General features: G+C 45.1%; 1 protein-coding gene across 5 annotated transcripts in view; it reads right to left on the bottom strand.

Moving 5' to 3' along the window:
• Tmcc3 (transmembrane and coiled-coil domain family 3) overlaps positions 1–13,158 on the bottom strand; it is a 272,618-nt gene that overhangs the window by 33,414 nt on the left and 226,046 nt on the right. Inside the window, exon 1 of one of the 5 annotated variants that reach the window (XM_076920029.1) lies at positions 5,336–5,541. The exons of the other annotated variants lie outside the window; for them this stretch is intronic. Within the exon in view, the coding sequence (XP_076776144.1) occupies positions 5,336–5,449 (114 nt within the window). The 5' untranslated portion in view covers positions 5,450–5,541. Of the gene's footprint in view, positions 1–5,335; positions 5,542–13,158 lie in introns of those variants that run through there. 5 annotated transcript variants of the gene reach the window in all.

The following is a 13,158-nucleotide window of genomic DNA, read 5'->3' as shown; positions in this document are numbered from 1 at the left end:
TGTTGACACTCAGCTGGAATTGCCAAATCAGAATATAAAATTTCAAGTAACAACCCCCCTCCCATCGAATACAGTATACTAATATTACACTTCTCCTTTAAGCTCTTCATGAAATACTACTTTCTCAAGGTACCAAAGCCACTGGAAAACACTTCTGCTAAAGGCTACTTTCCCAGATGCTCACAGCTTTGAATCTGAACTGTGTGGACAGTGATGTTTCCAATAGAGACTCCTCACTGGGAATATCCACTGGAGCAACTCAATGCTGTATGTACATGTACACACACACACACACACACACACGCACACGTGCACACATGTGTACATGTACACACGCATACACACACACGCACTAACACAAGCACAAGCACATGTACGTGTGCACATACACACACAGCACAATGATTCTTCTGTCTGCCATGCCAATGGGCTGACTGAATGCATGAGTCCTAAGACTATAATGAAGCTGGGAAAAAAAAAAAAAAACCTCTCACCTGATGACATCATAGCTATGTTCATATAGCAGAAAACATTACTCAAGTGTCTGGGTGAGACCAGTGTAAACAAGCCTACTTTATTAGCAGCCATAGAAAAGTGTGACACATAGAGTCACTTGAAAACAGGCCTGTGCTCCTGGTTTATGGACTCACAGTGTTTCCCATTATTATTTGACTTTATTCTCCTCCCAGATCATTAAAAATGAAACAGTTAACTGTAAAACAGCACCAAGCAGGTCACCCCATCATCTAGAAGGCACCACTGTCACCATATGATGGGTCCATGTGCCTGACTTCTGAAGACTTGTCCAGTGGGACAGGACCCTGGGGAGAAGCCAGCAGTGTGGATAATCTCCATTAAGGGAAGACCCAGGTTTTAAGGTGGATGTTTGAATCTCGGGTGTTTTGGTTTGGGGTTTGGTCTTTTTCTTTTGTTTTTTAAACAAAAAGTAAAAGAGTTAAACAAACAAAAAACATTTTAAAACAGAAGAAAGCTTACAGAGTACAGATTTTTTTGTATAGCTCAGCCGTTCTCAACCTTGGGTCGTGACCCCCTTTGTGTGGGGGGGAGGGGAGGCGAATGACCCATTTCACAGGGTTTACCTATGCATACATACCAGGTATTTACATTATGATTCATGAAAGTAGCAAAATTACAGTTATGAAGTAGCAACAAAAGTAATTTTATGGTTGGGGCCAGCACAGCATGAGGAACTGGATTAAAGGGTCAAAGCATTAGGAAGGCTGAGAACCACGGGTCTAGCTAGACGGTGTCTCTTTTAAGTTTTTTTTTTTTTTTTTTTTTTTTTTGTCACAAAGTTGAAGAACTTAAAAATTTTAGAAAATAAAGTGACATTAAAATCGGTTTACTACTGAAGAAAAATGTGGGGTTTTTTTTGTTTTTGTTTTTGTTTTTTTGTTTTTTTTCGAGACAGGGTTTCTCTGTGTAGCTCTGGCTGTCCTGGACTCACTCTGTAGACCAGGCTGGCCTCGAACTCAGAAATCCGCCTGCCTCTGCCTCCCAAGTGCTGGGATTAAAGGTGTGCGCCACCGCCTGGCGAAAAATGTTTTTGTACGTAAATTTAGTGGTGCCTAAGAGTTTGATTCTTACAAAATCACATCTGTAGGACTGGGCATCATGCCCCAGGCCTTTACCATTCCTCACCAGCCACTCACTGACTGACTCCTGCAGGGCAGCTTCCAGTCCTGGAAGCTCCACTCATGGTAAGTGCCCTATATGGGTGTACCATTAAAGTTAAAAAAAAAAAATTGTTCTTTTTATTGTGTTTTTTCCATGTTTAGAAACACACACACACACACACACACACACACACACAGCTATGTTACAACTGCTCACAGTGTTTAGCACGGTGCTACATATGTGGGTTCCTGTGGGGGAGCAACAAGCCGTACCCAGCAGCCTAGCCATGTAGTAGGCTGGACTGCCTAGGTTTGTGTAAGTGTTCTTCACGACGTTTGCACAACGGTAACATCACCTGGTGAAGGATTTCTCAGAACCTGTTCCCTCAGGTCATCCCTGGCGGCGGCGTGCCGCATGGTAGTGTCACACATCCTGGGATGGCTAGAGGGAGGCTGGTTCCATAGAGCTCCTGCGACTCTTGAGAGGCTAAGCTGTTTGGTTTCAAGTCCTAGTCTTTAATGTTTCACCTGGACTTTCAAAAATGGTTTCTGTAACAATAACTACAAAAAAAAAAAAAAAAAAAAAAAGCAATCAAGCTATATCCTGAAGGTGGAGGCCACATTCTCAGAAGCCAAAACAGAAGAGAACTTTGTTTTTGTTCGTTAAAATACATTCTGGTAGCGCTAGGTCTCTGAAATGAAGCAATGCTAGAATCAGATTAAGATAAACTGGAAATGTTTACATATAACTGATTCCTAAAATATTAAAATCTGGCACTTGAACACACTCATGCCTTCTTAGAGAGACCCAGAAACCCCACTGCTCAGACAGAAGAGCACATTAACCACGTTCACAATAGCATCGGTCACAGAGCAAACCACAACAAAACCAAGAAACCCGTACATAATCCAAAGGCCTTGGGCACAGAGGATGTCCATCACATATAAGTCCGTACAGATGCATTTGTACAGCGGGATGACCTGGACTCACGCTTTGCTGATTGAGCGTGAGATGAAGTAGGTTAAGGAACACACACCCAGGTACTTGCTAAGCTGAGACTGGAACATCATCATTCGAGCTAGCCTAGGCTATATAGTGAGACCTTAGCCATCACAGCTACCTAGTAAAATCCAAAAAAAAAAAAAAAAAAAAAAAAAAACAACAAAAAAAAAAAACCCAAACCAAACAAGTAAACAACCCCCCCCCCCAACACACACACAAATGAGGTCATATTCAGAATGAAGCTCCGTAGAGGTCAGATGCCAGGTCCCCTGAGGATAAACACTTGGGTGGTAAAAACACAATGAGATAACCTGAGATAATGATTAACATAAATCTTACGACAGAGCTGGCATCTTAGGGTTGAGAGGGCTGTGAAAGGATACCCCATCAGGGGAAGAGGTCATAGGTCATATCTGATAACTGGCACTGGCCCTTAGGCATTCCGCTTTCGCTTTTCTTAGCGAGCTCTCTCTTCTGCATACTATTTAATATTTTACGGTTATTTTAAAAGTACAAACTACGGAATAAAGTAGTAAGCTACATGTGCTTGAAGAAAGAGAACAAACGGCATCTTTTCCAATCCTAATGCTCTGTCCCTACCATCTTATTTTAAAGAAGTTTATGAGACAGGGTCTTCGTTCTGTAGGCCTAGAGGGTCTAGAGCTCGCTTTGTAAACCAGGCTGGTCTTGAACCCACGGAGATCCGCCTGTTACTGCCTCTGAGTGCAGGAATTAAAGGTGTGCCACCAGACTCACCCCTTAACATTAAAAAAAAAAAAATGACAAGTAAAAACTGTTTTCAATATATCTGCCATTGTGTGACGTAAGGCATTTTCATACATGTATGGTATGTATCACTTGCTGAGCATGGTCCCCGACACCTCCTACTTTATTCCTGGTTTGGCTTCTACTTCTGTGCCATACATACATACATACACACATACATACACACATTCATACATGGTTTTATATATCTATATAAAACCTAGTAACTACCAGGAAGGAAGAACCATAGTAGCAGCCTTCTAAGATGGGCTCAACTCACTTAATATGATTCTCTCCAGCATAATTTAACCTTTGTAAATTATTAAAATTCAAATTATGACCTGGATTTAAAGGGCCCCTAGGCCACTCCTGCTTTGGGTCCTATCTTTCCGATCCATCATTGTCCTTACCAGGTTACATCCGGGAAAGTGAAGGATACAGTCAAGAGAAAGTCCCTGGCCATGGTGAAGGCTTAACCCCCCTGATAGGATAACTAAACCACCAACCCCCACACTGGCTAGAGAAAGTGGAAGGGGTTGTCTAGGTGGAAGGGGTGCCAACATGGACAGAGGATCTCCAGAACGGCCTGTTCTCCAATCAATGGCTTGACAGACTACTCTATCCTTGTGAACAGCCTGGCAGGAAGGGCTGGGGTGGCAGCTGAAACTGTTTTACAAGCGGCATGATCTGGGGAGCACTTTCTCTTACATTCCAACTGACCCCGTGCATGCCACGCTCTGTTAACTACGGTCACAATGCTGAGGCTATGGGATACTTTGTTGCTTGCTGGAATAATTAGACACTCCCGTTTTTTCTTCTTAACAGAAAGTTAACATCTAAGATTTAAGGGTTGATAAATGTAACTGGTCACACTCCCTCTCACAACCAGTTATTGTGGTTTCTGAAAACCAGAGAATAGCTTCCAAAACCACACCCTTCTTTAAAGGCATTCTAGACAAACCTTTGATGAAGAACCAGCTTGGAAAAAAAAAAAAAAAAAAAAAAGACCTCAGTTAAATGTGTTGGGTGGTGGTGGCACATGCCTTTAACCACAGCACTCTGGAGGCAGAGACAGGCTCTGAGTTCAAAGTCAGCCTGGGCTACGACAGAGAGACCTTGTCTTCAAAAACTAGATAGATAGATAGATAGATAGATAGATAGATAGATAGATGCTTATTTAAGGAATGAAAGAGAGATCACTATTTAAAAGTCTTCCACAATACATGTGCACACACACATAGCCACACGAATACTGGTTTCCTGTGACATCATCAGCTCCAGGATAGGATGCACAGGTACAAGATTCTTCATCTCTGCTGAGACCACCATGTCCCACCCACAAGTCCCAGGATGGGTAGAGGAACCCGAATTGAAAGCACACAGCACTCCCTCGGTCTGTTTTCTCTCCCCACCCTCAGGGCAGCATCCACCACACCCTTGTTGTTTGTGGTGGCTTAAGGTGTCACAAAGGCACTTATGTAGAAGCTAGGATTTCCAGGGCAAGCGGCAGGAAGGATGACCACTGGGGGAAAATGGAATGTTAACGTAGGAAGTTAGATGCCAGCTCAGGGCTTGTTAGACCCACAGGCAAGGGGGGCCAGGGTTGGGTAGGGGGAGAACTGGTCTTGTTAAAACACTCTGCCCTGCCTGGCGTTGGTCACTTTCTTTAACTACTTTTACTGGGGTTGCGCTTCTACAAAGAATGAACAGTGGAAGAATTTGGCAACCCACTAGGAATTCTGGAATTCAAATATTTAGAAATCCACTTGGGAAATTAGGGAGGGATTTGCGAAATCACAGCGACAACGAGTAAAGACAAAACTAATTTGTATTTCTTTCGAGCGTCTTGCAGGTTATTAATTACAAAAGGCCTGATGATACATATTCCCATGCTCTGGCTGAAGCTGAAGGGGGCTATAAAGAGACTTACCAAACGCCACAGGATAAACCGGGAGCAACAAAACCAGCAAGGCTCTCGCACCTGTCTGCCTGCCGTGGCCGACTGCACACACAGGCAGGCTGACACTCTTCCCAGTTCCAACATGGGGATGACTCACACTGGACTTTGGAGAGCAACGCATACTATCTCTGGATATTCCTGTGTTGGTCTCGGGGGAAACTCCACGCCCTGTACTGTGCCCAGAACAACTGTCAGCAATAATACGATGTATTCAGCACCCTACTGTACAAATGGGTCCTTTGTGCTGATGGCCAAGCCATAGCCTCCCTGTCTCTGCAGGGAGGCCCACGAGGGCAGAAGCTGCTATCCTGTAACCCTAGGAGTGCAGGACAACTCACATTTAGCCTGGTTGGTGCTCTTGAGTATCCACAAAGAAAAGGGCTCAACCGGACAAATACAGGATGGCAGGGCAATCGCAAAGCAGTGGAATGGGAGGCGCACACGCGCACCCCCACCCCCACCCCCACCCACCCCCACACAAATGCATACACACACACACACAGAAGCAACATACGTACACACATATGCACACACATGCACACAAATGCACTCGTGCATACACACACGCACACATGCAATACCTCATGCACATACACACACACACGTGTACACAGACATCCACACACAACCAGCTGCAAAGCAGGCACTCAGTGAACAGGGAGGGAAGTGGAAGTGGTGTGCAGGCCACGTGCAAGGTCAGGAGACTCTTTCCTCTGTTGATTCTTTTCCAGGACAGATGCTCTGGGCGCCTGGAGTGTCAGGCACAGCTGGAGAGGCAGAGGGGCATAGTCCCCTTCTTGTCTAATGGCCACAGAAGAAGAAACAATGACAGTCACTGATAACTGAAAGGACTTGGTACTAAGGGAGCACCAAGGAAGAGCTGCCAAGGGGAGGGGATGGCTTTTTTTTTTTTTTTTTTCTCCTAAAGCAGAAAGACAGGTTTGTTTGTCCAAAGCTGCTCCGGGTTAGCACATAGAGAAATGCAAGTTTTGAGAAATGTGGTACAAGAAACAGAGATGGTAGAAGAATGGAAGTACCAGGCCCTAGGGTCCATCAAGTCCTAGGGATCAGACCCTGAATGGCCCACTTAAATCAAGCTGAGTTCACCTGCCAAGCTCCTGGCAGCCTAGAACCGGAGGGATCAGGATGGAAAGAGGATTCAAGGCCACATTAACACAGCAAATCAGAGGCCAGAGGCCACATTAACACAGCAAATCAGAGGCCAGAGGCCATATTAGCATAGCAAATCAGAGGCCAGAGGCCACATTAGCATAGCAAATCAGAAGCCAGAGGCTATATTAGCATAGCAAATCAGAAGCCAAAGGTAGTGAAAGTTAGAGGTTAGTACCCTAGCTCCAGGTAGCTCAGTCAGAATCGGAAGAGTACACATTAGAGAGGCAGAGGCAGGACAGTCCCATCCACACAGTAGAAAGGACGCAAGAGCATTCAGCTTCAGACATGATAAATGCAAGAGTCCCTGGACACTTAAGCACAGGCGTCATGGCGGGTGCTCTGGACGCAAGCCTGAGGAACCCTGTACTCTTAAGGACGGGCATGGGTTTCAAGGGTCTGGCAGACCTGCTGAAGCCTCAGCTCTGCCTCTTAGTAATTGCGTGACCCCGGGCAAGTAAATTAACCTTTTTGAGACTCTGCTTTTAGCTAAGGAAATTTCTCTCGAGATTTAACAAGCTCTGAAAAGGCCGTAATATCACCGCAGACAGGAGATGTTTCATATTTTCCTCCTGCCCTTTCGAGATTATATAGCGCTCCGTTTTATAATTTGAGTTCTAAACTCACACAAGCAGATCACTGGCTTTCTTGCTGTCAGTCACCGGACTTTAAATCCCTTCTGACCTTCCTTGTCTGCACGGATTCTCAAATATTTGAATCGCCACAAAGTTGTACGAAAAGCTCAGGACAGGATGGTCCGAGGAACCGGGAGTTTCCTGCTCTTGAGGTTAAATTTCGGATGCCAAGATGCCAAAATTGCTGGGTGGTTTCAGAGGTATTGATTTAACTGTTTGGGGGTGGGAAGAAAAGGACAATGAGGTTTAGAAAACAAGAGAGAATTTTGTCAGCATAATCAAACCGAGTCTATGTATAACTGCACTGTACTGTTTAGGAAGATGTTTACCTAATGAAGCTAATATCGTATAGTCTCTCCCTCTCCGTTTAAATCAGGGTCTGAAAAGTGTTAAATAATAAATGCTGCCAAATGGGTCTCACCTCAAACGAAATGTCAAGTCAATAGAACGCTCTATAAGAAATGCATGCTTTCTTGGAGGGGGTTGGGCTCGTCTGCTTGTTTTAAATTCTTCAGATGAACAGTTTTAAACTATAGATGGCTCCGGACCTGACTCAGGAGGGTCCACTTAAAACTTCTTAAATTTTATGATAGTATGAAAGTAATGTATGCCCAGTAGAGACCGTGTCTCAGGTTTCAAATCTTTTCCTGGGCTGGTAACACGGGGTTTGAAATGCCCTCGGGATGGCAGGTGATGGCAGAGGGGTAGCTCTCCCTCAGTCAAGTCCTCAGAGTAAGTAAGTGAGCCAGAGTGCGTCTCTGCAGTGGACTGTGTTGCTCCATGCAGGTCAGATGCGTTAAGCCCAGTTTTCAATGCAGGGCACTTTAAAGTCAAGTTTATCAGGATGAAAGCCAATCATATCTGAACGATAAAACCGTAAAGCCGTACTGTCCACAAGGAGTCCACACAAACTCAGTTCCACAAAAAAAAAAAAGGAGGCTCAGGATCTATGACCCCCGTGACCCCAAGCCCTCTGCAAATTCAGTTAGCTACCTGCTGCTGGGTTCTCTCTCTCCTCTTCTCCCTCAGAACACTATAGGCATCCTGTACGTTTTATTTTTTCTTACCAACAGCTCACTTCATTCTTTTTTAGCCAGGGGTCTCTTTTGATGGAGCCTCAGGTTCTGTGTACACAGACAGGCACAGGCAGCCATTTGCCGGCTGTGACAGCAGCCAAGCTCAGGGGAAGCAGTCAGCAGGTAGGAGATGCTCCAAGCAAACCGGCACCAGCTTTGGGAGGATAATGATTTGTACCCACCCTTGGCCTAAACACTTTTACTTTAGCAATTTATCTATCTGTGTGGGCAGTTGGGGGGGGGGGGCGAGTGGGTGGGGGAGGGTGCCAAAGCTGTAATTGGTAGCTCAGTGCTTTTCTAACATGGTACAAAACCCTGGGTTAGATCTTTAGCACCGATCCCCTCCCCCCAAATGTTTAAATCCATGTGAGGTTACAGGAAAAAAAAAGTACAGAGATTTAAAATATAGCATTATAAATTCAAACAAATACAGGAGAAAGAAATAAAGAGCCACAAAGTCCTGGGAAAAACTTGAACAGTGACATCCTTGGAAGAGGTTGAATAGTACCCATGTCAATGGAGAAGTGGTTAAAGACCAGCTGGATGGGGCTGGAGAGATGGCTCAGTGGTTAAGAGCACTGACTGCTCTTCCAGAGGTGCTGAGTTCAATTCCCAGAAGCCACATAGTGGCTCACAACCATCTGTAATGGGATCTGATGCCCTCTTCTCGTGTGTCTGAAGACAGTGACAGTGTACTCACATACATGAAATAAATAACTCTTAAAAAAAAAAAGGAAAAAGAACAGCTGAATGCATTTGGGCAGAGAGTATGATTAACACACACACACACACACACATATATATATTGAATATAACTCAATATCCCGGGTCTGGGAGAGATAAGGCAGAACGGAGAGTCCAGTTTTCACCTAAAGACCTTTGGCACTATGGAATTTATTCTTACACTTAAAAAGGCTTTTAGCTTTATTTTATTTTTATTTTACACATATGGGTGTTTTTGCCTGCATATGTGTCTGCACATCACTTACATGCATTGCCCATGGCTGCCAGGAGAAGGCATTGGATCCTCTGGAACTGGATGGGTCACCATGTAGGGGTTGGGAACTGAACCGGGTCCTCTGGAAGAGCAACAGGCGCTCTTAATCTGTGAGCCATCTCTCAGCTTGTTAGGAAAAAGATGAGCCCTCACAGTTCAGGCCTGTCCAGATAATACACTGAGAACCTCACTTAATGATGTCATTTAACCTTTGTTCAGCAGGGAACACAAAGCCTAGGCACAAGCAGAGAGCGCAGAGGAGACACACATTGAAGCCTGTTTGCTTTAGCAGTTAATGATTTAACCAGTAAACTCAGGTTCTCTGGCGATCCAGCCGGCTACTCTCTAAGCCCTGGCTCCGGGGTTGTGTGCACGCCCATGATCTAAGTGACACCATGTGATCATCTCCTTTAGGCTAAAAGTGCCTGTCTGAACTTGAAGTTAGTTGTACTCAGGAGGGCTGGGTGGGGCTGGTTTCTTATAGCTTTAGTTTTAAATCTCAAAAAGAATGACTCCTTGTAAAACCTTCTATGTTAAAAAAAACGACAACCAGAGCTCTGGGTGGGACATACGGAATTTTTAGGGCTCGGATCCACTCTTATCAAGCAACCTCCCTGGGTAATTCTGATGTCGCTGCTACTGCCTTGTGCACACTGTAAGTAACTGCTTAGTGAACACTTTTCTATCTAAGGGGACAACACTGCAGAGAGCCAGGAGCTCTGGGAAGGTAAGCGTAAGTGTTCAGAGCTGCGCTGCACCGAAATGTGACCACTAGGAATGAACAAACCCAACTGGCTTCTCATCAGCTCGGCCTCTTCTGGTTCCTCAGAGACATGGGGAGTCAAGCATGGAGGACAGCTGTGTTTGAGACCAGAAGGGAGCCGGGAGAGTGAGGCCCTGTTTTTGAGCCTGGCCACCATTGCCTGATCCTGGTGGTTGGGAATCTATACCCAACAGCATCCCGTCTCCCTCCAGTTTTTATTCCAACTAGTTTGACATCGGTGAGCCAGGTGAGTGGTATTTCCAGAACAGCCACTCATAAGATCACCTGGGGCCTCTAACTCTCCTTGCCCCACCCCAGACAGTGAATCAGAATTTCTAGGAGGTTCCATGTCCAAAGCTGGAGCTCAAGCTATTATACACAGGGAAGTCTGGGGAGCATCCATTCAGGTCAAGCTCACTCTGAAGTAAGGAACCAGGGCTGACTGAGCTACATAATTTCCCCAAGGACTGACTAACTATGGCCGGGGGGGGGGGGGTGTCGGTGGACATGGTGAGCTAATTCTTTGCTCACAGACCAATACTGCCTGCTATGTTTAATCATCGCAGTCTGAGTATCTGTGAAATTTCTGATTCACTGTGAGGCAGCTGGAGGTACCTGACTAACAAAGTCCCAAGTTCCGGATGCAGGTCAGAACGTGCCTACAGCTTAGAAGATGACGAACAGGGTGGCCTGTCTGATTTGACCCGCCCCTCCAGTTTCTTTCACTTTCAGTATCAGAATGAGGGGAAAGGAGTGACTGATTATCCTTGAGAAAGCAAGCAACAGCATCATCACAAAGTTCATCTGGGTGAGGCTGATTCAGCCTCATCTTTCCTCAGCTAGTGTTAGCACTGTGAGCCAAACAGCTCCCTGTGGTGGTGGTCTGGAGAGAAAGGATGGCTTTGCCTGTTACAGACTCCGCCTGTAGCCTGGAATCAGCAATTCTGAGGAACAAGGAGGAGAACCACCCCGCTCATCCCCACCCCCCAAGACCTAGCTTGGAAAGCATGGAGCATGCTTTGACTCAGGGAGAGCTCGATCTGGTTATAATTGCCTCTAATTGGCCCTCCCACACGTTCGCACAGTTTACAGCTGTAATGAGTTCCAAAAATGGTGCCGTATGTTCCTTTTCTACCTTTAAAACCAGAATCCTTTCCTGCCTAGGTTCTTCACGTCGCTGTTTGGATTTTTCCTAACACATCAAAGATATTAAAAATAAGATGAATGGATGGATGAAAAGCAAATATGCAAATATGTTTTTAAAGAGAGAGCCCTGACCCCTGTGACCCCTCCGAGCACAGCAGCATCACTGTGGGCCCCACATCGCTAAAGGAGACTGATGACAGCAAACCAACCATTCCAGAGCACACGGTCCTCAGAACGCATGCATCTTTTCGGACATCTCCCATGTTCTGATTTTTATCTTTCTTGGCATGCTCCGCTCTCTTTTAATAAAGTCACAACCCTTTGTTGCCATGGAGCCCAATCAGACATGAAGCCTGTTACTATGACTTCCCTGCAGGGCTTGGGGAAAAAAAAAAAAAAAGACTCAGTGACCAAAAGACTAGCATTTTTCTTAAAAACAATGCAACAACAAAAATACAAAAGACCAAAAAACCAAAAATCAAGGCAAAGAGGCTTTGGAAAGGTTCTGACACTTTTGTGTCTACTAACACTTAAGTTTCATCTAGGGCAGTTTGAACGCTTAAGCCAAAGCTTGTCAATATTTTATTAACAAAAATATTAAGCTGGGACTTTCCAAAGACTTTTTTTTTTTTTCCAAACAAATACCTGGCAAAGAGGATAAAACTCTTCTTCAGGATTCTCCCCGTTTCCCCCGCTTCTAGGTGAGCATGCTCAAGACTGAGTAGCTGTTTAACAAACATGTGTCAGTCAGCAGCTACCAAATTGCAATCTACTTCTACCAGCACTAAGTTTTTGCCAAGAGCTCATTATTTCTCTGCGAAGAGAAGATATCTGAACAATACAATCAGTCCTGTGTTCTGTCATATCTGAAGCTGGACTGAATCAGAGGGAAAAAAAAAATCTTGATACCAACGGCAGAGCCGTATAAGGAAAGGAAGATGGCGTCAGTTGAGTGCTTGCACTGAGCCGGACATCTCGCATCTCACCCTGTGACTGGGTTACTACCACCGAGGTACAAGGTTCCGACAGCCTTGAGTTGCTTGCTCAAGCTGCCAAGTGGCAACTGTGCCCGACTCCCAAAGCTAGGGCTGTTCATTCATTCTGCCTTACTTCTCTTCTGGCTCTGGGTGCCGAGCATGTGTTCAACCACTTGTTCTCTGTGAGGGAATTCGCAGCGTTGGGCAGCTTGTCTCAAAAGAGGGCATGGATTCTGTTTTGGCTTCCAGCTGGCTATGGTGGTAAATGTTCCCATTCTATGATCATACCCACGAAACAGCAGCTACCTCACGGAAGAATCATGACTGAGTGTCCTGTCCGTTAGTCTAGGCTGACACAGGATGCGCACCTGTACTAGACTGTTAATTAAGTTAAGGATATTTTACCTAGTAATGTGTATAGTGACAACTTTCATGGAAAGAAAAGTTTTAACTCAGCACAAAATTGTCAGGAGATACTACTCAGCAGACAGAAAGAGACAGGGAGTGGTGGGGAGGAAATGGGACAACTACAACCCGCATACACTGGCGGGAATGCTCACATTCAACGACTCTGGAAAACCCTGGCAGGTCCTGAAAGGGTTAACACAGAATCATCATCATCGTGAGACCTAGCAAGTCTACCCCTAGTTGTCCCACATGAATAACCCAACTTGTAAGGTCACCTAACCCTAAGTGAGCTGCTTTGCCTCTTGGAGTAGCAAAAAACCTGGACTTGAACTCAGATCCAAAATCAGAGCTCCATCCATCCATCCATCCATCCATCCATCCATCCATCCATCCACCCATCCATCTCTTTCCTCTTCCTCTCTCAAAATGAATCCAAGATTATTTATCTTAAATTTTTTTTTTACATTTGTTGGTTTGTGTGTGTGTGTGTGTGTGCATATATGTGTGCACATGTATGTGTGTATGTGGTATGCTCTCCACGGCACTTATGTGGAAGTCCCAGGACAATTTGCAAGAGTCAAGTTCTCTCCTTCCACTTCTGGGTTCTGGGAATCGAACTCA

This window comes from Arvicanthis niloticus, chromosome 22, assembly GCF_011762505.2.
Source record: "Arvicanthis niloticus isolate mArvNil1 chromosome 22, mArvNil1.pat.X, whole genome shotgun sequence".
Classification (NCBI taxonomy): domain Eukaryota; kingdom Metazoa; phylum Chordata; class Mammalia; order Rodentia; family Muridae; genus Arvicanthis; species Arvicanthis niloticus.
Note: the sequence above shows the minus strand (reverse complement) of the source record. Positions and strands in the feature narration are given on the sequence as shown.